The sequence below is a fragment of the Puma concolor genome, chromosome F2 (assembly GCF_028749965.1).
Source record: "Puma concolor isolate L17-30 chromosome F2, mPumCon1.1.hap2, whole genome shotgun sequence".
In the NCBI taxonomy this organism is placed as follows: Eukaryota; Metazoa; Chordata; class Mammalia; order Carnivora; family Felidae; genus Puma; species Puma concolor.
This window is the reverse complement of record NC_141684.1, coordinates 64,952,915-64,979,754: the sequence shown is the minus strand read 5'-3', so window position 1 is coordinate 64,979,754 and position 26,840 is coordinate 64,952,915. Positions and strand designations below refer to the sequence as shown.

Below are 26,840 nucleotides of genomic sequence, written 5' to 3'. Positions count from 1 at the left end.
TTGTTTTTCACATTAATTTCAAAACTTGTCAAGGGCAGCTTTGAAAATGAAATATGCTGGTCACTTTTACTTTTGAAATGAATATGAAGGATGATGGAATGTTCTTCTCCATAGCTTTAGGGAAGTAGGATCATCATCTGGTACCATTCTCTGCAGTGTCCCCACTTCAAATTGATTTTTATCACTTTTCAAACCAATAACAATGTAAGAACCCTTTATTGACTGCTATCTATGTGCAAGACACTGTTTGCACTTCTCGTGTGTTGAGAACTCAAAGCAGTTCTGAGTTAGCCACTGCTTTTCTTCATTTTACTTATGGAGGAGATGATGCTTTGAGATGTTTAATCATTTGTATAATTTGCCCCAGATCACACAGCTAGCAGCTAGTAGGAGGTGTAATCAGAATTTAAATATTGGTAAGTCTGGCTCCAGAGCTGATACCGAACCACTAAACCATTTCACCTTTCCAGTGTTCTGAAATCCTGTAGAAATTATATCATATCCTAGCTCAGCAAACCTCTTTTGCCTGTCTGATCCTTTTAACCAATATTGCCATTCAAGACCTTTCATAATTAAATATCACTTTACTCATCCAATTGTATTTCACATAAGGACCTCTTATTTATGTATACATTCAACAAACTTTGATTAAATATATGCAAAGAACTATGCATGGCTCTAGAGAAACAAAGGTGAATATCTATGGTTTCTGATTTTCAGGAACTTAAAAATTAGGAGAACCTACAGATAAATCAATGATTATATCTCATTACTTCTGCTAAGTTCTTTCTGTGTGGGTCTGGACTTTTGCTAACATGCTTCTTCCTGTGAGTCTTATAGATCTGTTTGAATTAAGTCAATATCTAGAATAAAATGTCCATGTTTAGAAAATGTCAGATTTCTGGCTACCTCATAAGATGTTGGCTAGCCCACAATTGGCTGACTTTATTTCTAGCACTATTTAATGCTTCATCCAGTTGAATATGTATCAGTGGTTTTGCAATATGCAAAGTATGGCTATGCTCTCATATTGGAACAATTTTAAATATTTATTATATCTTCCAGAAAGTTGTACCTGCAGGCATTACCTATTATAAATGGGACAAAAATCATTGGTTGGATAATTGGCTTTGAACCAGTGGATTTCAGTGAGACTGAAAGAAAGTAAGAATGGTGGATGTTTTTGGAATTAAATTTCAAAGTACGATGAGGAGAACGCTGTAGGAATTCTTGCCCTATGGCCCAAACTTTTCTTATTAAAAGAAAGATTTTTATGATTGTTTCCATTTTTATGCCTGTTTAAATGCTGTTTTCTTACTTAGACCCCCCTACCCCTTCCTATTTACCAATCTAAAAATCAATCTTCAAAGCCTACTGTAATGTCTCAAACTGGTATTGATTTTATTGAAATAACTGGGAAGGATATTTAAACTCATGTTCTCTTTATTTTTTTTAAATAAAATAGCAGGAGTGATGATCAAAATTACATTCATGAAGTAAATATCTAAGGCCCTTAATTCCAGGGAAAAGATATTTGCAAATGACATATTGGACAAAGGGCTAGTATCCAAAATCTATAAAGAATTCACCAAACTCCACACCCAAGAAACAAATAATCAGTGAAGAAATGGGCAGAAGACATAAATAGACACTTTTCTAAAGAAGACGTCCAGATGGCCAACAGGCACATAAACAGATGCTCAACGTCACTCCTCATCCGGGAAATACAAATCAAAACCACACTGAGATACCACCTCACGCCTGTCAGAGTGGCTAAAATGAACAAATCAGGAGACTATAGATGCTGGAGAGGATGTGAAGAAACCGAACCCTCTTACACTGTTGGTGGGAATGCAAACTGGTGCAGCCACTCTGGAAGACAGTGTGGAGGTTCCTCAAAAAATTAAATAGATCTACCCTATGACCCAGCAATAGAACTACTAGGAATTTACCCAAGGGATACAGGAGTGCTGATGCATAGGGGCACTTGTACCCCAATGTTTATAGCAGCACTTTCAACAATAGCCAAATTATGGAAAGAGCCCAAACGTCATCAACTGATGAAATGGATAAAGAAGATATGGTTTATATATACAATGGAATACTACTTGGTAATGAGAAAGAATGAAATCTGGCCATTTGTAGCAATATGGATGGAAATGGAGAGTATTATGCTAAGTGAAATAAGTCAGGCAGAGAAAGACAGATACCATATGTTTTCACTCTTATGTGGATCCTGAGAAACTTAACAGAAGTCCATGGGAGAGGGGAAGGGGGGAAAAAGTTACAGATAGGGAAGGAAGCAAACCATAAGAGACTGTTTAATACTGAGAACAAACTGAGGGCTGATGAGGGGTAGGGGAGAGGGGAAAGTGGGTGATGGACATTGAGGAGGGCACCTGTTGGGATGAGCACTGGGTGTTGTATGGAAACCAATTTGACAATAAATTATATTTAATATTTAAAAAAGGCCCTTAATTCCACTATAAGGATGCAGTTCATGTGTTTGTTAGACTTTTTAAAATCTCTTTTCCATTTCTTTATCTGGATATAGTTCTTTACCTCTGCCAAAGGTTGAACATCTGTTACTTCATTTAAAAGGTCAAAATTATATGGATGAAATAAGAATATAAAATTAAGTTTGCAGCTTGGAGGCTTTCTATCAAGGTGGTGGGAGTTGAATGGATATGGTGGGGAATAGGCAAATGTGTCAGTTCCCAATAACAGATGTATAAGTCAGTGAATGAAGAGACAAATTTTAAAAATTAGATAAGGTTTCAAAGCAATATATTAAGTTTCAAACACCATGGGTAATATGTTACTGAAATTCAATGGAAATAAATCATTACTGTGAACTAGGGTGATGAGAAAGACTACATGGAGGAAGTAACCTTGGAGCTGAACTGGAAGGAGAGGTTGGATTTTTATTGCTGGAGAAAGCATGAGAGGACTTTGCAGATGAGACGAAAATTTGAGTGAGGACATGTAGCCTACAATAAAAAGGGCACGTGGGAAACAAGGTTTTCATGAGCAGTAGGGATAATATTTTTCCATGTAACCAATTTTTAAAAATTTTAAATTATTTTTTAATTTTAATTTTTTTAACGTTTTATTTATTTTTGAGACAGGGAGAGACAGAGCATGAACAGGGGAGGGGCAGAGAGAGAGAGAGACACAGAATCGGAAACAGGCTCCAGGCTCTGAGCTGTCAGCACAGAGCCCGACGCGGGGCTCTAACTCACGGACCGCGAGATCGTGACCTGAGCCGAAGTCAGCCGCTTAACCCACTGAGCCACCCAGGCACCCCTTATTTTTTAATTTTAAATTATGTTTTCCTGCTGCCTTTGACCACCATAAAGCTATCACCTCATGGGAAAAGAGGTACCGCCTAAATGAAACGTTTTTTCTTGATTATCTTTCAAAGCTAACTGCTTTGAGGGTAAACAGAATCAGACATCTTAAAGGAAGACCTGGGGAGAGAGAAACGTATTTTCTAAAGTCTAAAAGGTCTCCCTTTGCGTCTTAAAGCAAAGCTCCTCAGAGGTTTAATCATGGATCATATATTCATAGTGAACATGAGAAAGTGCCAAGCTGACAAAGTGAAAGAGGAAAGCTCGTACTATCCTGGATAGTAGGAAAAGACATAAAAAGTCCAACTTAGGAAGTCAGAAACAAAAGTCCTGGTTCACCTCTCAGGACAGAAATCCCAGTTGTGTAGGGTGTAGAAACATCCAGAAGGATTAAGAATGGGGAGGAAGGTGACAGAATCTTTACTCAAAAACCGTAGACTGGTTGATGTAAACTCCGAGCGCTCTTGGACTGTTGGTTCCCATTCTGTGTTTATGTAGCCGGAAGTGTAGAACAGAAAGGAGTGGAGAGAAGGGGACTTGCAAGATAGGAGTAGGAGGACACCACCAGTCCTCCCAGCTCCTCTGTGTTAAGGGAGGCCCAGCAGCTCCTACCTGCCCTGTGAGGGACATGGAGGAAAGCTGAGAATTGTGGGTGATGAGGGGCGAAGGGACGCCGCAGCAGAGATGTGATGTCCCAGCCTAGGCTGAGTGAAGGTGGAAGCCGGAGGTGGGACTCAGAGGATCCCAGAATGGAAGTGGAGCTGAATCAGTGGTGTGGAGGGATGATGCCCAGGCTCCTGACCATACTGAGAACAAGCCATGCCCAAACACCAGACTGCGTAAGCACAATCTTCTCAGAGTCCAGCAAGGAACACAGAGGTGGGCGTATGGGTCTGCACAGAGTAGCTGCTTGCTAGCCATTGTCCTGAGGACATACACTCTTCCCTTTGTAACCAGATCCCACCTTATCTGGCAAGGGAGAAAAGTGAAACTTGAAAGAAGGAAAAAAAGTCCTTTTTGGGAATTTGAACTTAATTTGACTGTATCTAAATTAAAAAGAGACTAGACTTATTGAAAAAGAAAGCTTAAGCCAGAGGAGATTAAGATACCTTTAAAAGGCAAATGTAAGGGCTTATTATTATTATTATTTGTTTAATTTTGTTTTATTTGCCCTCTTATGCAAAAGGATGGATCACTTACAGATAATATATAAAAAATAAAGAATACTACATTTTTTTACTCATCTTAGTTGTAATTAGTTCTGGAACGGTCTGCATGTGTTTTGGAGGCTGTGAATAAACCAAACCTCCTGGAATGGAGTGTTTGTGTTGGGAAATAGTGATCCATAGACTGAGAAATATATAAATATTTGCCTGAATGTGGGAACACCAATACACTGAAGTTAGATCTAGAAATATGTTCAATGTGTTTTATATGAAAAAGTGCTTTCATTTCAAAAGTTCTGAAATATGAAACACAGAAGAAATATTGGATGACTTTTCCTCTGGCTCTGGCTTTATCTAAGCCATGGCAATCATCCATTTGGAGATTCTGAGCTAGGACAGTGTGAAATATAATGGGTCATGTGGCGCTTGAGTCCTCCAGCAGTGTGTGTGTGTGTGTGTGTGTGTGTGTGTGTGTGTGTGTGTGTCTGTGTATGTATATGTGAGTATGGGTGTGTATGTCTGTATGAGTATGAGTATATATGTGTGTCTGTATGCATGTATATGTGTGTATGTCTGTCTATCTGTGTGTATATGTGTGCACCTTCTATGAAAAGCTGCTACAGGCTGACTCCATTTTTTTTGCCAGAATGTATTCATGAAAACCACATATTGGATCTGAGACTCATAAAGTAGATCATATTTTTCCTACCCAAATGATGTTATAATTTTGGTTTAAATTTAAGATACAGTATCAAATCATAGCTATAATCAACACTGCAACTACAAAGGGAAAATTCAGTTACTACAAAACTTTATAATTTAAAATAACAAAATTACATCATGTTATTTTATTAACTATGGGTGAAAGTATTATATTAAATAATTATGGGTGGAACGCCAATATACTATAAACTGTATATAAAGATACTTTATATACAACCTAGCTCTGTGTATGATAAATTTGGCCAAATGTTAAATTATGATAACTATTCATCTTTAATTCATAATTTTGTTTGCCATTTTGAAACTGGGAAAACACTTTAAGGAATTATTTGAATGACTAGGTCTCTTAAAATAAGGCGGTTTGAAATTTTAACTGTTTTGTCTTTTACATACTTTGATAAGTTCAACTAATCTTCAAGTCAGGCTATTTAATGTAAAACTACCCACTAAAGTAATTCTTTCAGACTTCATTAAGAATTTTATTCTAAATAATTTGGAGAAAAGAAAAATAGCTTGAATGTAATATTTGTTATCTATGGCTTTGCAACAGATTACCATATACTTAAACATCTTAAAAAAATACGCATTTATTTCACAATTTCTTTGGGTCAGGTATGTAGGCACAGCTCAGTTATGTCTTCCACTTTAGGATTTCTTACAAGGTTGCAATCAAGATGTCAATCAGGACTCCTGGAGTGTCTTCTGGTGCTCAGTTGGGGAACGATCTCCCTTCAAGCTCAAAGCATTGTTGGGAGAATTTAGTTCCTTAAGGGTTATTGGACTGAGGTCCTCAGTTCCTACCTGGATGTTGGCAGAAGCCACCCTGTGTTCCTTGTCATGTGGGCCTCCAAAACATGGCAACTTGTTTTGTCAAAGTGTGCAAACCAAAAACAAACAAACAAACAAATAAAACAATAGAAAACATGTGCTAGCAAGATTAAAGTCACATTCTTTTTTTTTTTTTTTTTTTTTTAATTTTTTTTTTTTTTCAACGTTTATTTATTTTTGGGACAGAGAGAGACAGAGCATGAACGGGGGAGGGGCAGAGAGAGAGGGAGACACAGAATCGGAAACAGGCTCCAGGCTCTGAGCCATCAGCCCAGAGCCCGACGCAGGGCTCGAACTCACGGACCATGAGATCGTGACCTGGCTGAAGTCGGACGCTTAACCGACTGCGCCACCCAGGCGCCCCTAAAGTCACATTCTTAAAAAACCTAATCACACAAGAAACTTGGCTTCATTCTGCTATTTAGAAGATAAGTTGCTATGCTCAACCACACTTTCATGGGAGAGGATTATACAAGGGCATAAATACTGGAAAGCAGGGATTATGGATCATCTTAGAGTCATCGTGACACAGATGTGTTCAGCATATTAATCTTTATGTAACTCCTCTTGTTTTCTTTCTCATGTATAGTGCTGTTGAAGGGCAAAGAAATCAGTGTTGTGAGTCGAGAAGGGGCCAGAACATATGTGCTTTTTGCATTATTCATATAGCAGACTTGTAGGGTGATGAATGGTGCAACTATAAGCTTGGGGCTTTCATTATACTAAAAGACCTTGTAGTAAATGGTCATGGCAGAAACTTGTTTTATAAGAACAAATCTCAAGGTGAAATCTTTGTTTTATTCATCATGGTGTTGAGTGGGGATGCAAACTGAGAGTGAGTTCAGTTGTACACCAGAAGGACTGTGGATGAGGCTGTAGTTAAGAAAGGAGGGAAAATAAAAAAAAAAGATGGGATGCAAAATATGAAAGAGCTTTTGGGAACAAAAATTGGTAAAAGCCCCAAGATGTTTAAAGACGGTTTAGGGGAAGTTTTGCTGTTCAAAGTTCAATTTAGTCAAAATAAATAGTCAAGAGACTATCTCTTCCATAGTCCTATGAAATTTTCAGGGAAAATATCCATTAGATAGATATCATTTGGAGTGAGGGTATATGGTGAATATGTTGTTGGTTTCATTGGTGTTAAGGTAAAAGCAGAGTAGCACCAGCAGACTAAGCCATCTTTGTGTAACAGAGTTAATCAGTAATGTGGTATGAATAGAGTATTGTGCTATGGTTGGGAAAACATCACCTTAGTCAGGCTGCACAACATATTAATCGTGTGACCTGATCAAACTAGAGTCTAACTCAAATGTCAGAATCCATAGATTAAACTTATTTGGCCAAACACTATTGTTTGGCCTATACTTTAAACTCCCAAAACTGCTTAATCTCCTGCCAATAGTCTGTTTTTTTATACCTATCCATTTTATTCATGTAAGGTACCTGCCTGTAATGCAGGTAAATGGGGAATAAAACAAACCTTAGAGCTGGGGTTCTCAACCTCAGCACTATAGACATTTTGGATGTTATTAACATTCTTTGTTGTAAGAGGCTGGCCTCTACCCACTAGATCCCAGTAATGTCCACCACCCCCTTCCCTCACCTATGACAACAACAACAACAAAATGTCTCCAGACATTGTCTTATGTCTCCTTGTGGTGGAGAGGGAAGAATAAATTACCCATGGTTGAGACCATTATGTTGGAGGGTTGTTATGTGGGGCAAAATAAGGTGTAACATCTGAAAGCACCTAAAAGAGTGATTAAAACATAACAGACACTGAACAAATGATAGTTTTCCTCTAAATGTTTGACATTGGAGAGTGGTATTATATATGGAGTTAATGTGATACAAGTATACTGAAACATGGAAGGCAAATAATACTATTAATAACTTATATGAGCACTAATTTGAGAAATCATTTGTTGTAGGTGTTTATGTGTATATATAAAAGCTGATCCTCACCTCTGAAGTCAAACCAATCAATCTTCAATTGCTGTCTCTTCCAATTAATACTATATGCCTTGGGGAAATGCTTCACATTTTCTGAGGGACCTTATCTACAATATACCTTGTCAATGAAATGGAATAACAATGGCATGTATATCATGGTGTTGGGATGATTCATCCACTCATTCACTCAAAATATATGCATAGAACATCAATTATGTTCCAGGGACTGTATAGGAAATGTAAGACACTCTCTACCCTCCTGGAAATTTATTAGTGGAGAATCAAATGATGAACTGATAAACATAAAAAGTAATTACAGAATGTCACAAATGTTCTGGAGATAAAGAAAGATAAAAAGGATAAATATGATAAATGATGCTCTCTTAGATAGAATAGTAAAGGAAATCCCCTCTTGGAGGTCAATATTTGAGCAGAGATTTGAATGAAGGGAGAGAAGCCCTGTATGGTCATATCTGGGGAAAGGGCACCCTAGGTAGGGAGCACAGTAAGTGCAGAGACCTGAAAACATGGACATTATTGGATTGTTCAAGGCACAGAAAGAGGCTAAGGATGCTGTAGAAGGAGTATATTGTATAGCCATTTTGTACATTTTTTGATTTTTATATTTTTTTCTTTAAATATCCATTTTTAGTAAACTCAAAATGTTTCTATAATTAGGGTATGAGATGGGTTCTTAGGTGATATCATGCTGTATGACATGGTATTAAAGAATAGTTCCATAGAGGCCAGTATCCAAGAAAATGGAACAGAGTTGAAAATGGTCTTGTAAAATTTCATTTGGGGTTGCAGTGTTTTGTGGCTTGAAGTGTAAAGGATGAGAACAGCATATGAATTCCAAGAAAGCAACATGGAATGGAAAGGGAACATACAGTGTGTCAGACAGGATGGCAACGTCTTGTGGCATGTGGCTCCCATCTCAGTGATGGGAAAGGTATGTCCTGTGCTTGCTTCTTGCCTGTGGCACACCACAAGGGAGAATGAGTTGGCAACCACAGCCAAAATACATCAGTAACAATTTTAGTATATGGCCAGCCATGGTCTTCTTTTTTTATTTTCCAAAAATTTGATTCTTTTAAAATGTATTCCAAAGGACTGAGCAGAAAACAGAAATAAAGGGAGTTTGGAGGGAATAGGAAGATGGGTAGCTATGATACTTAATGCTATTTTTGAATTAGCCATATTGGATTTAGAATTCCAACAAATGTGACAAGCATAATGAAATACGTTTTTGTCTAACTTTTAAAAAACTTTTTAAATGTGCATGTAGTGGGTTAAAATTTGCCTAACTGAGAATATCACATGATGAGATGAAAATCTCAATATCAATAGCACAAAGTCGAGAGAAGGAGTAAAGCAAAGTACAAAGGAATTAAAATGGAGGACTATTGGAGCAAAAGAAGTCTACAATGTCTAGTATCTAGTAAGAAGAATACTATCAAAGCTGGAGACTTAAGCAAAAATAAGGATGGAATACAAGAAAAGAAAGAGGAAAGAAGGGTAGTGATGGAAGATGTCAACCACCAAAGACATATTACGCTTGAAACCCAAGAAAAAAGTAAACTGACAATAAATCCTGAGTTTAATCACAAATATCACATTAATTTACCTTCCTGTATTTGCATCATGTATATAAAATAAAGTGACTTCAGGTAGAGTCAATTCTACTAAAGATAAGTTTAGAGAAGAGATACAGAAAATTTAACTGCTGGTCTTGGGACTGTAGCAATTAGTGTATAAATTTATCATATTCTCTCCAAAAGGCTTATTTTGAGTTAACAAATTATGTAATCTCCATGCAGAAACACTCTTCAAAGTGATCCCAACTAATACTTGTGGTCTGGCAAAAATCAAAATATCATCAAATATGGTGCCGGCTATATATGTTAGGTTGATGGTCAATGTTCACTAGCAATCAACAAATTAATACCTTATTTATTTAACATAGAGCCTGTAGGAATGTAAAAATTATTTTAAATAGGGTTAACAGTTTAAAAACAAAAAGAATAGATGTATATATGTTGTATCACCCGTAGAGGGTGAAACAATGCTTGCCGTAACATAATGGTGGCTCATCATTCTGTAACTAAACCATTGGGATGAGAAATGAAAAGGCAAGATTTTGCAGTGATTTTTATATTTGAAAAACCTACACCTTTTTATTCATCACCTTATGAAAATTAATCATTTACTAAATTCCAGTCTTTTAGATTAATCAACCTTTCTCTGTGACTACCTGGATACCATTAGTTGTCATGCTCGAGTCTACACTCTAAACACTTTGCCTGGTTTGCCTCACTTAATGTTTTCCAGTTTTATTCCTCTACTTCTAAGCTCTTTTTTGATCTCCCTTCTCGAGCTTCCCCCTACTGTCCCTCAAATCCAGTCCCTGATGCTACCCTTCAGATATGGTCCCTCATTCTGTGTTATCCACAATGTGTCATCACAGCAGTTCAGAAGGTGACAAAAGTTTCAGGAAAAAGTCAAAAAAAATTTTTTTTGTTTATACAATATAATCTCTTAAATATGTGGTGGGTGAAAATTAAGAAAAATAGATACCCTCTGATGCAGAAACCAGTCTTTGCGAGTAGTGTCTGGATTTGAATTTGCTAGAAGCAGTAGTATTTTCTTGCAGACTGGAAAGAGAAAACCATTCCCAGATGTCTTAATTTTTCTGACTAACAGTAAAGCCTTCACAATTTACATCATGATTGGTTCAATTAGCACAAGACTTGTGATTCATTTGCAATCTAAGTGAACAAATTCTAGCCTATAAATTTTTACAAATGTTTGTGGTCATGATGTGTTTGGCTCTTGAAGGTCAAAGAAATTAAACAGGAACTGATAGCTAACAAAGATATCTCAGGAAGTTTCTCGCTCCTTTCAGTTAATAGTAGATGATACAGAATACATGTAAACTTAAATTTCTGTAAACAGTTTCCCTAACTTACTGGTCTAATCACTTTCTTTGTTTATTGATCTCATGTGGTCAAGGAAAGTAAATACTCTTTAACCTGCTCTCATGTTACTAAAGAGGGAAACCAGCACAGCATTTACTTCCACAAGACATTTTTTCCCCGATGCAATTCTAACTTAAAATTTAAAAAAAATTTTTTTTTGATGATTATTTTTGAGAGAGCTAGTGAGTGAGCAGGGAGGGCCAAAGAGAGAGGAGGACATAGGATCTAAAGTGGACTCTGTGCTGACAGCAAAGAGCCCAAGGTGGGGCTCGAACTCCTGAACCTTGAGATCATGACCTGAGCTGAAGTCAGATCCTTAACCAACTGAGCCACCCAGGCACCCCTAACTTAAATTTTTTTTTAAACTAAGGTCATTCAAAAAAATTATAGCCTATAATTTCTGATATCAATCACTTTGTTCTTAACTATTTACAAATTTGGTTAAGTTGTGATCTTCTGATATATGGAGAAAGAATGCTGAACTCCTATTTCAGGCATGACTGAAATGTGGGAGGATTTTTTACCACAATACCTGAGATTCGTTGTCTGGCCACTTCGAAGAATGAAGAGGTGGACACAAAATGAGCAGCAGGCAAAAGTTTATTAGAATATAAGATTAGGAAGGAAGAAAATAGTAGGAAAGCTCTCTTTACAGAGAGGAGACATTCAAAAGTGAATGCTTGTCAACAATAGGCAAAGGTGGTTGTTTTTTAAGGTTGTGGTCGCCCCACCCCTTCCCTTCTCCCCAGTTCCTTCTCAGGTTTTATCCTGATTGGCTGGATAACTCTAGGTGCTCCGTTGTCCGCTCCTGATTGACTCATTTCCATTGTATGAGGGGTGGTCTATGGCCATACCAGTTCCTCGTGGGTCATAGGTTTTATGGTCTACTTATTTTTGGTCAGGTCTTTCATCAAATTGCTGAAGGAAACTTGAGGGAGAGTCGCCTGAGGGGGTTTGCTGTGGTCAGATACCCCCAGCATTGTTCCAAAATATGTCTTTCCCCACCAAGGATGTCAGGTCCTAATCCTTTCCCTCTCTGCCTATTTTATCCTTTTTAATTTTTTTTTTCCTATCATAGAAACAGAGAATCAATAGAATCATGGCCTTAACATTTTGCCTCCACCTTTTAACCAGAATTTATCCCGGCAAAGTGAATTATGTTTTGCTCTCCATTGTTTCTTTCCCCCTTATAAGGAAATATAGCTGTCTTGCATAAGAAAAAAGTTTTCATAAATATTTTACTTAAACTTGTCTAATTTCTTATATATTTTCTTAACATTTGTTTTATTTTTAATAATTCACTCAGAATATATAACATCTGCTTAAAATATTTGACCAAATCAGCACTATCAACGTAAATCAACAAACCAATAGCAATGCCATATAATTCTTGGGTAACCCTTCGCTGAATCACTGTGAAGGGACTTATGTTTGGAAAGCTTTTAATTTTTGTTATAAAGTTCCTAGAAACAGATGTGAAAATTCGCTCAGATCCCACATTGTCTAGTTCAAGCAGCTGTAAATTATTTCATGGATTACACTTGAACGAAATGAAAGTCCTGAGATTATTTCATCTAGGCAGCTGTTATTTCCTTAAATTAAATCAAAACAATTCTTTGCTTGATTACTTCTTGGTTATTTAGATTGTATAAAGATAAAGTGCTCAAAGTCTTTAGTCATAAATTAGTTCATTTTTCTCAATAGTGTCCCTGTGAGTCAAAGGATGCATCACTATTTTATAGGCTACCTTTAAAAATATGTTACTGCTTCATGCTTCCCCCTGTGGGAAAAAAAATTTTTTTTACTCTCTTCTTTTAAATATAACATGAATATAATGTATCATTTCACTTATAGAGAAAGTTAACATAAGAAGTGTCACTGCTTAGTTTTAACTGCGGGGCTGATAATTTTATCAGTTTTTCTCAGCCATATGGTCTGTAACTTCACTCCACTCCCACTTCCAGCCCTAGACTTGTCCTTCTGTCTATCAAACATCCCTATGGATATCCTGAAGACAGATCCATCTCAGCACGTGCCAAACCAAAGACATTATCTCTTCCTATATTCCCCAAAAATGTAATGTGGAGAAACCTGCCAGGATTTCACATTCAATCGTTCACTAAACCTACAGAGTCTTCCTCGGAAATTACCTCCTAACACATTTCTCTCTCTTTTTATTGTGGCTTCCTTACTCCAGGCTGCCAGAAGCTTATATATGCACTACTGATATAGACTCCTTCCTCCCTCATCTCCTCGCTTCCAGTTTTTACTTTTCCAAATGGCTGTAGGCATGTGGAACACAAATGTATGTTGTCTGTTTGTGTGTATGTGTGTGTGTGTGTGTGTATTCAGGTATATATATATATATATATATATATATTTTTTTTTTTTTTTTTTTTTTCAGGTAGTGAGTGATAAGGGCTAAGGGAAAAAAAATAAAGCCAGAGAGCAGGATAGCAAGTAATGAAAGTAAATAATCTGGGGCGCCTGGGTGGCTCAGTCGGTTGGGTGACCGACTTCGGCTCAGATCATGATCTCACAGTTTGTGAGTTCGAGCCCCGCATTGGGCTCTGTGCTGATGGCTCAGAGCCTGGAGCCTGCTTCGGCTTCTGTGTCTCCTCCTGTCTCTACCCCTCTCCTTCTCACTCTCTGTCTCTCTCTGTCTCTCTCTCTCTCTCTCTCTCTCAGTAGTAAATAAACGTTAAAAAAATTAAAAAAAAAAAGTAAATAATCTTTTGAATAGAGTCAATGAAAATGATTATATTGTTCTCAGGAATATTCTCACATATATTTCATGACTATATTCTTATTTGCATCAATTCAAGGCATATTAAGTTAGTCTAAAGCTATAGGATATAGCATAGTTTAGTTTGTTTAAAAATATAATTTTAATTAATATATTCATGAAATATATGTTCTAGAACAGCACTGTCCAATAGAAATACAATATGAGCCACACAAATTGGAGCAACTTATGTAATTTTAAAGTTTCCAGTAATTACATTAAAAAGGAAAAAGAAATAGGTAAAATTAATTGTAATAATAAAGTTTATTTAGGAGCGCCTAGGTGGCTCAGTCTGTTAAGTGTCCGACTTTGATCTCAGCTCAGGTCTTGATCTCAGGGTTGTGAGTTCAAGCCCCACATTGGGCTCCATGCTAGGCATGGAGCCTACTTAAAAAGAAAATAATAATAAAGTTCATTTAATGCAGCATATCCAAACTATTATTATTTCAACACATAGTCACTATAAAAGTTATAAATTAGATATTTTGTATTATGTTCTTCCTAAGTCTTCTAAATCCTGTGTTTACTTTACTCATAACGGCATATCACAATTCAAACTAGCCATTCTGAATGTTCTGTAGCAACATGTAGCTAGTAACTATTAAATTAGATGGTATAGTTCTATAATAAATTGATCATATTAACTATATCAAATATATTCTTGATATTTAGTTGAATGTACAATTGTATGTTCTTATGTAAGAACTTATTAATGAGAAATGCATTTATAGGGATGAGTAATATATTTATGAGCTCATTTACTAAATGTAATTGAATATATTCATTTCAACGAAGAATATTTTATTGAGATAATATCTCTATATTATAGAGATCATAGCATTGTCTATGTTCAAAAAGAAAATTTCTAAACATTGTATATAACTCTAGAAAATTGGTTTTTTTAGTAAATACACTTACAGTTATCTTTTTAAGACACAGATTTGATAATTTTATCTCCCTTCATTATCTGAGACTAGGCTCTTTTCCAGTATTACATCCTGATATCCCTGTACATCTCAGGTTATAGTCGAATAGCTGCATAAAATCCCCCCAAATACTATATACTTTCAAGTCTATGTGCATTTTCATGTTCTTCCATCCCTCCAAAAAGTCATTTCCTACCTGGTCTGGCTTATATACTTTTACTCACTTCTTACTTAATGTATTCAACTTTCCTAAATTTTATAATTTTTTTTAATGTTTATTTTTGAGGGAGAGAGACAGAGCATGAGCAGGGAGGGACAAAGAGAGAGGGAGACACAGAGTCTGAAGCAGGCTCTAGGCTCTGAGCCATCAGCACAGTGCCTGATGTGAGGCTTGACACGAGGCTCTAACCATGAACCATGAGATCATGACTTGAGCCAAAGTTGGATGCTTAAACACACTAGGCCACCCAGGCACCTCAGTGTATTCATCATTCTAATAATTACTTTATCATTTAGATTTCAGTTAGAAACTGAAAATATTCTACCTCATTAAAATAGAATAGTGCCAAGCATTAATAGATAATATCTGGCAGGTTTTGTTGTTGTTGTTGTTGTTGTTGTTGTTTTTAAAAAGCCTCGGTTTGTTGCTTTCTTATTTGTTTTCCATAACATTTAAAACATTTATATCTGTTTTGTCTCTGGGATAAAACTGATTATATCGTATTATAGTTACCTACCTTCTTAAGTAGACATTAATATCCACTAGACAGTTAGACTTCAAAGTATCAAAAAAGAGCAAGAATATTTTTAAAAATTCCCACCAGATTATTTGTACATAATCTTACTCTACCATTATAATCTTTTTTTTCAATGTTTTTTTTTTTTTTTTTTTTTTTTATTTTTGGGACAGAGAGAGACAGAGCATGAACGGGGGAGGGGCAGAGAGAGGGAGACACAGAATCGGAAACCGGCTCCAGGCTCTGAGCCATCAGCCCAGAGCCCGACGCGGGGCTCGAACTCACGGACCGTGAGATCGTGACCAGGCTGAAGTCGGACGCTTAACCGACTGCGCCACCCAGGCGCCCCGCTACCACTATAATCTTAAGAATTATGAGATTCTCTGGTGAAAATGTATTTCAGATTGCTTTACAGAAAATTTTAGTTGGCTAGAGTCTTTCCTTAATAGACTGAATTTGTATCTACTTACTACCAAAGATGGTATATGGTATATCTACCTATCTACCATAGTTACAGCACTTGGCTGCATACTGTGGAGGAATATCTTGGAGAACATTTTATTTAGAAAAAAAAGCCCAAAAAAGGGAAGAGAAGAAGGGAGGAAGGAAGGAAAGAAGGAAGGAAGGAAAAAAAGAGAAGGAGGGAGGAAAGGAGTAGTGAGGGAGGGAGAGAGGAAGGAGGGAAGGAAGAAAAGGAAACACTGATACCATCGATGTTCACAGAACCTAAGTTTTCTATCTTTAGAAGTTCTCAGCATTTCTTGCCTTGACTTATCCAATACTGAAAATGCCTTGGACAGGATCTTACTCAAATTCTTTAATTTGTTTTTCTCCTTCTCTTTCAATTTGTGTAAACTTTCCAAATTTTCAAAGTTTAGGCATTTCTGTTTTTTTCTTTGATGATTTAATCCTAGACACCTGCTCCCTGTAATAAGGCTGTTAAGGAAATGGAATTATGGATACCTAGATTTGTATTTTTTTTTTCCTTTGCAAACTAAACATAGATTATTAGTAGCCTTCCATGACTAAACAGGATGCAGGATTCTTTATAGTTGCATCACCCTTTAGAGCTTTGGTAAGTACTCTATAGTTTTTAGGAGCTTATTGATCATCTTTGGCAGAACTAATATTGGTAAGGAATAAAAGGATCAGTATTTCTCAGAGTAAGCCTTCTCCCAAGACTTTAAGAGCCAACCGCACTACATCATCACAGCTGCATTGGACAGTCCACAGCCAATGCAGCTGGCTGAGGTGGTCTTAGCTTGCAGCACCCCGAAGGCTCCAACGAACTAGCAAGTGAATTCCAGCAAGCTTCTCACTCTAAGGTTCTCTTTTTCTGCCTCTGTGTGATAGTTATTCTGAGCTAGAAAGAAAAAAAAAAAAAAGATCGTACTCAGATGGGGATGGGGTGCCTAGGCTAACTTCAAAACACCTTGTGAAATACATTTCTTGAATTTGCAAGTAGAAAGAGAATTCTGGCATGGAGATTCTACTGTTTGTCGGGGGAGGGGGATGAGGTGGAGAGAAGGCTTGAGCTATGCTGTGATTGGAAGCTGTTGGCATGAGGAACCTGGAAGCAAGCTAACTAGAAGCAGACGGCCTTTGCACTTGGTTTGGGTAGCACATTTGACTTTCTCTGGTTGGTTCTGAGTCGGAAATGGGCACAAAAGGAGGGAAGCCGGCCTTTATTCACCAAGTCCTGAATGTTTGGGGCTAATTTCTGCTAAGGTTTCACAGGGTTGTTCCAGCAGAGGTGTGGGACGTGTTCTAATGTCCTCGATGATCTTTCCTCCCTCTGTTTGTGTGTTCAATCTCTAAGTCCCCTCCTTTAGTCATACTGTCCATGCAAAAAGTTGGCCAGAAGATGACTAGAGACCCAGATCTTCACTGCTTGATGATTGTTCACTTGTCTCCATAATCGGTTGCATCCCAAGGGCTTCTTAATCTTTTTGATGTTGTATCCTCATGGTGACCATCTGATAAGAAAGTGGCTGTGTAGAAGCATTTAAAACTTGCATGAAGTATTAAGATGGTATAATTAAATGGGCTGGTATCATGACCCCTGTGACATAAACAAGAATAATTAAAAGTTCATTTGAGATACTTCAAAAACAACAGCCTGAATGTCCGAACAAGGCCAAGAGAATAATTCTGTAGGTCATAAAGATCAATCTTAGAGAACCAAAAAGCTTTTTTTCCTTAAAATGATAGGTAGCTTTTTCTAACTTATCTGTTCCATTGACCCAAGTACAGCACGAAATGTTAGCAATGAATGGCAGAGATACTGTCATGACTAGTGAACAGGAAATCTAAACTGTCCATTATTACCCTTGCCAAGGAATTGAGACTGATCTATAATCCATCTAGGTTATGAGTGGTATAATTTATAACTTATGCCAGAGTTAAAATGACAGGTCTTACAGTCTTTTGTTTGTATGGTTTTTACTATTGGAAACACTGCTTTGCTTATTTGTGGGAGTACTGAATCGGTAACACCTCCAGGTAATGTGTCTGAATAATCAAGGGTAGCCTCATTTTGGAGCTTAGATCTCAATTGGAATTTTCAGATTTGATGATTTATAGAATTAGAGTGTCTATGTACAGATAAAGTTTGTAATACTATTCTTAAAGTGTGTAAGATAGTAGTATAAGGCAAGCAAGGCTAGCTATCCTGGCTGCAAAGGAAGTAGTATCTGTTAGGAACACATGGATATCCAGGAAAAAAGAACCTCGTGACTTGAGGTTGGAATCCAGACCTTCTATTAGCTGGATTACATATTTGCATTTCTATTGGTCCAGGTGGCGAATAATTGGCCCAACATCTTAGGAAGGTCCCTCTCTTTTTCTGAGAAAAGGATACTAGCAGAGTCACAAATGGATCTATTTAAGGTCATCTGTCCCCGTAGGTGCAAGTGAAGACACCATTGGTTATAATTCCCTTTGATCTCATTTCCCCTAGATTGGAATTTGCCCTAGATTTTCATCATTAGGGTCTAGTGGGAAATAGTGTATCTAGCAACCAGTGAACTTGAAGGCTATTGTTTGGGATAATCAAAGATTGGTGTTACAATAATTATACTTTGATCTAAGTTTAGTAAAAGGAGAATAAAAGAAAAAGGGTCTTTATGCATAGGCAACATCCATGGTCTCTAGAAAATGAGAAATGATTATAAGTAAGCAGATAAAAAACAAAATAGGAATTAGGCAGAGGTTTTTATCCAGCATCTTGTACAGAAACTGTCCACTATCTGGATTATTCTAAAAGTTGGGTCTTGGATCATCTTCTACTATGAAGATCAACTGCTTCTAGAGAATCTCTGAGAATCTTCAGTTGAGGTCCCCTACCAGGTCAGGCTTCCACTTTTGTTGATTCTGGATTACTTCTTTAGTTGTGAAATGTGAGCCCAAGTATTTACTCCAGGGAGTTTTACTTCTGTATCTGTTGTTAACAGTATCTGATAGAATCCCTTCCAATTAGGTTGAAGAGCAGTTTTTCCCTGATACATCTTCTGATAGATAAAGCATCATAGTTGAAAATCATGAAGAGGCTATTTAAGAAGACTGTTTGAATGCACCCTTAACCTGTAATATTTTGTGATGTCTGTGTGCATGAGGATAGTATCATACGTAAAATCTTTAAACACATGGGCCTTCCAGTTACCAGTTCATAGGGAAGCAAACAATATGTCCCTGACAGAGCAGACCGTACTGCATCAAGGGTGGGTAGGAGTACCCTTGACCAAAAGAGGTCAAGGGTTTCTGAAAGTTTTGTTAGTTTTATTTCAAGGGTATCATTATTCTTTCTACCTTTTCAGAAGTATAGGGGCGCCTGGGTGGCGCAGTCGGTTAAGCGTCCGACTTCAGCCAGGTCAGGATCTCGCAGTCCGTGAGTTCGAGCCCCGCGTCGGGCTCTGGGCTGATGGCTCAGAGCCTGGAGCCTGTTTCCGATTCTGTGTCTCCCTCTCTCTCTGCCCCTCCCCCGTTCATGCTCTGTCTCTCTCTGTCCCAAAAATAAATAAACGTTGAAAAAAAAAAATTAAAAAAAAAAAAAGAAGAAGTATATAGATGGTAAGAGTGACATGGTTTCTGAGTAAGGGGTAATACTTACAGAGTTCTTTTATCATATTTCTTGTGAAAAGTGTGCCTGGGTCACTTGATAAAAATTTATATTCCCAAGGCTGGAAACACAAAGTTGAGCACATTTTTAGCAACTGTAAAGATCATAGCTTTTTGACAAAACAGTGTTTCGACCCATCCTGAAATTATACAGGCATACAATAGCTAAATCATATTGAAATCTCATGGAAAGTGAAAGCTATTTAAAATCCATCAGAAGGGCCCTTGAAGCTTTAGTTTCTGGCCATGACTCACATTTACAGTTTTTCTAGAATTATGCTGGTGATAAGTACACATGACTTAAATATTACTTCAGCTATCTTTTTAAAGTTAACCCAGCCATGTTAATTTAAGATAATAACCAATTTATCTGTACCATGATGAGTAGTTTCATGAAGAAATTTAGCTAATATCCATCTGAAACCACCTAGTGCCACCACGTAGCTGTCTTGAGGACACCAGAGATTATCTAGTGAAGCTAGAACCACATTTTTTCCCTTTTATTTTTTTCAAAATGAGGGGCTAAATGTCGACATTTTACAATGGTCTCTTTGAATTAATTTAAGGATTTATCCTTTGAGTTTAATAGTGTCAAAATCCTTGTTAAGGCCACTTGTTTGGCAAAATGATCTGCTAGAAATTATTTCCTTTAGCTCCCATATTATTTCTGTTTTCATGAACCCCAACTTTTATAATTGTTACCTCTTTTTGAAGAAGGAATGCATGTAAACATCTTGTCCATTTTTGATGGGAGTTCCAACAGAGTTGACCCCTTTGTTTCCAAAGCATCCCAAATTCGTGTATTCATGTATATATATACTCTGTGGTCTTTGTCTAGTTGACAAGCTCAAGTAAGTGCAATAATTCTGCCATCTGGGCTGATTTTACTTCACGTAGAGGATTGTATTCCAAAGGCAAGCTTAAATTGGTAAGACATTTTCTACTCCAGTTTGAAGTTTTTAGGTATGATCTATCAACAAATAATATTAGGCCAGACTTTTCAATGGGAGCCCTCAAAAAGACTGAATGGAATATAGTAAGTTCCCTGAGCTAAGAAAATTGTGAAGTTCTCTTCTTCTGGTAGGGGCAGGAGAGGGCAGATCAGTCATGTCTCAGTGGTGAACAGTACTGCGAGGAAGAGACATGAACAAAATCTCATGGAGGCTAATTAGCTATAGCTGAAAGGTGCTGTGTTTTCAGACAGTAGTAATGTCTGTGTTGTATGAGGAACCATAAGATCAAGAGAGAAATCTATATAACTATTTCAGCAAAAGCACCAAATTTTCAAGTGGTGGTTATTGCTCTAAAACAAGGGGAATGCGCCTTTTCAACCAGGTCAAAGTGATGAGTTTTTATGACTCCCATGAAATTGAGTTAAAACTCTGTGGGCTTGCCAAATTGCTCATGTGCAAGTAGATGAAAAAATGTTAGTTGGGATTGCCTGAGGAAGGAGACAAATAGACTCCTGTGACAAGCCTTCTTCAGATAATGGAAAGCCTGTTTATGACTTAAACTGAAAGTTGTCACAATCTCAGGAAAATTTGACACTTGTTTACAATATCCATTTAAACCCAAAACACTCTTGATTGTTTTGGGAGGGGTGTCAGATGTTCAGATAGTCCTATAACCTTATCAGGAGAGAGTGATTTGCCTACTTATGTAGGTTATAACCTCAAATGATGGATTATGTTTTGGCAAAATTATAATTTATCTTTTGAGACTTTATGTCCGTCTTTTGCTAAGACTGAGAACAAATAAATAGAATCCTTTTTACAGGAGTCCTTGTGCTATGAATAAAGCAGGGGATCGTGTACATATTCCATCAGGACTGAATTACCAGGGAAACTTAGATCTTTTAGTCTTTATTGAGAACCTGGGAAAAGTAGGCACAGGCTTTGGTGAACCTTGGGCATGACTATTCAGGTATATTGTCCTCCCCATGTGAAAACAAAAAGGAAAGGTTAAGAGTGAAAAGAGAAGCCTTCACACATGCTCTTATTGGAAGCTGTTGGATAGGAAAGTTGTGAAGGCAAGTTAATTAGAAGCAAATGATCTTATATAATTAATTTGGAAGACATATAGTCTTGTCTTTGGTTGGCTCTGAGTTGGAAGCAAAGGCAAAAATTGAGAAACTGGCAGTCATTGACTGAGTCCTGACCATGTGAGGCTAATTGCTATAGAGATTTTAGGTTGGTTTCTTTGACCAGTTACAGAAAGGTGATAGACCCATGTTCTGTAGGCATAGATGGTCTGCCCACTGTCCAAAACAGACTCAGTCTCTTACCATTTTTCTTCTGTAAATCTTCTCATGTAATTTGTCTCCAACTACATCTAGAAATGATTTGAAAAATAATTGAAACATGAAGTAATTATTTTTGCAAAGTGGAAATATAATGTTTTGCTTAACTATTGGCAGATATCTGAAAATATGGACTTTTCTTATTAATTCCATTAGGGCTAATTTTTTCTCTGCAATTGTTTATGTTGTTACAGAGGATCTCGATGATTTAAGAATGGAGGGAGTAACTACCCTTGTACCTTCTGGGAGCAAATTTAACCAAGGTCGTGCTACTCACCCTGCCGAACCTCAGGCCAAGGTCACGTTGAACATCTGTTCAAGGTGTGCCAGGTAAAACAAATAATAGGTATGGTATATAAAAATATGATCTTAATTTTTAAAATCTAAGTTTTTGATGCAAGGGGTGTACTCCTCTATGTTAAGAAAATCATTTACTTCAAATTACCTTTTGTGCTAACATTGGCAAGGGAGTTAGTCGTGCAGTGTATCCTTGTATTCAGTGCCACTCAGACCAACAATGAATCAAAGAGTTTAGCTTGCCCTCACTTCACAGTTTGAGAAATTTTAACTCTTTCTGTCTCTGAATTTCATTTGCTGCCTTCCCTTCTGTTCCCTTTCAAAGGCAGACTCTAAGGGCTTTAAGGGTTCAAAGCCACTTTTAAAGCACCCGCATAAAAACGAGTTTGCCCAGGTATCCTTTAAGATCTGATATTATTGGCCTCTTAACCTGCTCCTCATCTTGTTCACCTCCTGGAAAGAATTTAATCAGCTTGACACTTTTCAGTTTTGGCAGCTGGAAGCAATCTTTGCATAGACTGTATGTGGCCAAAGAAGTAGCTTAAGTTACTGCCAAGTCAGCTCCCAGTGCTGGTCTAGCAGAAACTCACCAAATAGCTAGAATTCATTCTTTTGTAGGAACTAAATCTCATTTGCAAAGAGGCTTTTAAGCCTGTTTAAATGATAAAACAAGCCTTCTAACCCTTATGTAAATGGTGCAGATTAGCAAGAACAATGCACTGGCTGGCCAGTCTTATCTCCTTTTCTTTATGTCTAGCTGTTCTATTGTATTGTTTGAGAGGGGATTAGCCGCTGGGAAATGGGGGGCGGGGAGTGTAGGAAAATCAAATCAGATTTTTGTAGTTTTTCCTCTTTCCTTTTACCCTTTTGAAATTTTTATTTTAATTGTCACAGGCTTAGAAAAATAGAAAGGCAGGGATGTTATTTGAGACCATTAGGAAAAATGCCATAGCACAGTGGAAACATCAATGGAAGTAATATTTGGGTGAACTGACTTTGATTAGGGCTGTGAAGAAAACTTCTAATGTTTATGTGATGGTATGTAGGCATCTTGAGTGTACAGGTCACCTATGGGAAAGTTTTGTATTTTTTAAAAAAAAGCCTTTATAGTATTGTTAAATAACAAAAATTCAGCTGGGTAAATTTTGAAGATGGAATTGGCTTTATCAAACAATTCCTGAATGAAGCAGCATCTGAACTGAAAAGAGTTCCACTGAGCAACAGGAAAGAAAAGGTTTTTAAAGGTAAAAAGGCAGAGGAATGAGGGGGAATTGTTAGCAAAGAATCCATTGTTTTAGGCTGATGTGGCCTGGCCCTCCTAGGTGGAAAGGAAGGGGTCTATCAGTAAATTTCCTCGTGCTGACCAGGAAATCCCCATGTTGACTGGTTAAAGGTTACACACTCCTGGAGAGTTGAAACTGCAGTTAGGTTAAGTATTAAGTCTTGGTTTACTGACTTGGGGGCTTAACTTAAATGGCTCCATTATGGCCCTGTGGTTTCTTTTTAACAGTATATTTGTTCATTTATACTTTGACTTGAGAGGGATTAGTATTTGGTCCTTCATATCATTCGTAGAAGATTGTTTTTTTTCAAAAGCTTATGAAAATGATACCTTTCTAAACTATTGAGAATTTGAATTGAGAAAAGACCAAGCACATACCTAACCCTAAATTACCCACCATTCAGCTTGCCAATAATAGAGTTAGGCTATTATAAGTCACAACCTGCGTTTAAAGTTGAGCCCTTGGGGCGCCTGGGTGGCGCAGTCGGTTAAGCGTCCGACTTCAGCCAGGTCACGATCTCGCGGTCCGGGAGTTCGAGCCCCGCGTCGGGCTCTGGGCTGATGGCTCAGAGCCTGGAGCCTGTTTCCGATTCTGTGTCTCCCTCTCTCTCTGCCCCTCCCCCGTTCATGCTCTGTCTTTCTCTGTCCCAAAAATAAATAAATGTTGAAAAAAAAATAAAAAAAAATAAATAAATAAAGTTGAGCCCTTAACTAATTTATTAAAGAGATTCGATTAAATAAATAATCAGTTATATTATTGCTTTCTCACTATGTACTACATACATATGTACTATTTTAAGCACATTAAATATATAAATTTATTTAATTCTCAATTAACACTGGGAATTAATTACTATTGTAATGTTAGGTTATGTTATTGCGAAGCACCAAGCTATTGTCTGAGGGCAAAGACGGAAGCCTCAAATAGTTAAAAACAATGAGATAGGAAGAGATTTGGGTGTTAAAAATGATGGGAGCTCATGACTCTTTTGATGGAGAAGAGGCAATGTTGTACTTTCAAAAGCAAGATAAGGATATATTGATTCAGGGAAATGTGTTAAAGAGTATGGAAAGAAACATAAGGCTGTTGATTTTAGAGTGGATACCAGGTCAAAATTCAGAGTGGAGGAAAAACTTAATATCGGTTATCAAGAACCTTTAAAAACCCGAGACTTTACCTTATTTGCAATTGTTTTTATCAATGCTGGAAGAAGACAGTTGTCAGAGACAGAGGACTCCAGGTGTTCGCATTTTCACTGGTCCCCAAAGCCACAAATTTCACAGAATGACACAAATAGGATAGAAAGTTATAGTACTCGAGAGGAACCCTGAGTTTAGGAAACCTGAATGTTTTGTAATGGGAAGCTACCATAGCTCTACAGGGAGACTCCATATTTCTCTTCCAAGGCTGTTTGTAGTATAAACATTCCTGAACAGATTGTCTGAAACAAAGGTTGTCAGTGTCTCTGCTCACAAAATAGGTAGTAATTTGAGAGACTCATGGAGAATTATCTCCCGGTACTACTTAGAGTGGATTACTTTTGTAATGCATTGATATGGTAATCAAATTCCTCCATAATTATTTTTCAAACATAAATTAATATTGTTGGCTCACCTCTCCTTGTTGCAAGTAAGACTTTTAAGACTGTGAGAATTATGCTTTTTAAGCCAGGGCTGAGCAATTACCTGAGGCAGAAGTCATTAACTAGAGGACTGTGGGCAGTGTTCATTTGTATTGTGTATCTCCATAATATTTAGAAATACAATTGGATTAGTTGCCAATATTACATAAAATATTGGGATTTCTGTCTTCTTGTAAAAATCTGTACAGGTGATAATACGAGGCCCACATTCTCAGATGATTACATAGTAGCGGCTTCCCCAGCCAGACGCTTAGACTCCACAGTGGTGCTCCATTTCATCTTGGATTGTCTGTCCAGCTTCACTCATCTACACTACCTGCCTAAGTCTGCAGGCCTTTGTAACCTCTCATTTGTAGAAACGTATTTGCAGAAATGATAAACAATGAATCAGGACTGGAAGAATGCTGACTGAGGTTCCTAGCCTGGCCACAGGAGAAGATTCTGGTGCCCAGAAGAGACAGCTGATACTACAAGGCTATGCACAGGAGTTTATAGTAGGCAGGTAGTAGTTTTGGAGTCACCAGGTGATCCCTCAGAACTCAGGGTGAGTCAGTAAGAAATCCAGTGCTGTAGACTAGACCAACGTGGAGAAAATGATTGCTTCATTTAGACAACTGTGCCCATTCTCATTGTTCTTCTTGAGTGGGCACTGGTACCCAGCCTAGAAGATAATGAGGGATAATGGGGGCTTTATGGAGGAAGCCTGGGCATTAGATTTTGGGCCTTTTGGGATCAGGATTTAATTCCAAATCTCACTGGATTGGAGACAGTCTGGTGATAATGGATAATAAAGTTTTGGATAATTAATGTTCAGTTGTAGCACATAATTACCAATACTTTTCAAGGCTTTACAGCAAAGATAAAATAGATAGACAACCTCCTTCAAAGTCTGGCAAAGGGATCTAACATACGTACCCTAAGTTACCTAGTGTGTCATCTTGGGAAAAATTATGCAAATATTCAGTAAATCTGGTCTCCTCTGTGAAATGGAGTTCTCGAAATCCTGGAGATAACCTCTAATGACAATTAAGAGGTCTGGACAGGATAATGTATGCAAAGGCAGCTAGCAAATTGTTCACAGTACAAGGATCTCAAGGAACAGAGGGTTTCCTCTTCTCTTTCTCTCACTCACTGGGATAATTACCATGTAAATACTTAAACAGTTCAAAATGCTTTGAGTTTTTTCCCATCTTCTTGAGAGGGTTGGATTAAAGTGCTCAGGTATTGAAGAAAAAAGAGCCTCATTTTTCTGACGTTCAGGAATTTTCTCCTGCCTTAGGCTTCTAGCTAGCTAGGGAAAAAAAGTACATCCATCTTCCGGGATTTCTGTATTTAATAAGAGTGTAAGGTGGCAATATTTTTGTTGGTTATTAGTTTGTTGTTTCTTCAAGTTTTAAGATCAAGAAATCACTTTTTTCCATAGAACTGGAGAGGTATAATGCAATAGGTGAACTTAATGGTTTTGTTGTTATCTCGAAGTAACACCATAGCTGCAAGATACTGTCAATAAGCTCAGGACAGGGTCAGTGAGACTCAGTGATGTTCAGAGTTTCTGCAAAGAGCCCATCAATGAGCAAGTTGGTGGTAAGAGGTTGAGTCTACTCTTTAGATTGCCATTTTTCTCAGTCTTTTTTTTAGATATGACACCACTTGTGAGCTACTTAGGGGGTTAAAGTATCTAGGAGTGAGTTTGCATATGATATGTCCAGAACGTTATTGCCTTTATCAAGTTGAGGGCATTCAGCCAATGGCCACAG

The 26,840-nt window shown here is 37.4% G+C and overlaps 1 protein-coding gene across 6 annotated transcripts in view; it reads left to right on the top strand.

Annotated features, from left to right (window-relative positions):
• Window positions 1-26,840, top strand: part of CF2H8orf34 (chromosome F2 C8orf34 homolog) — a 413,316-nt gene that overhangs the window by 255,276 nt on the left and 131,200 nt on the right. For all 6 annotated transcript variants that reach the window (XM_086696037.1, XM_086696036.1, XM_086696035.1 and 3 more), the window contains one exon: window positions 22,056-22,191. In XM_086696037.1, the coding sequence (XP_086552163.1) occupies window positions 22,056-22,191 (136 nt within the window). The remainder of the gene's footprint in view (window positions 1-22,055; window positions 22,192-26,840) is intronic.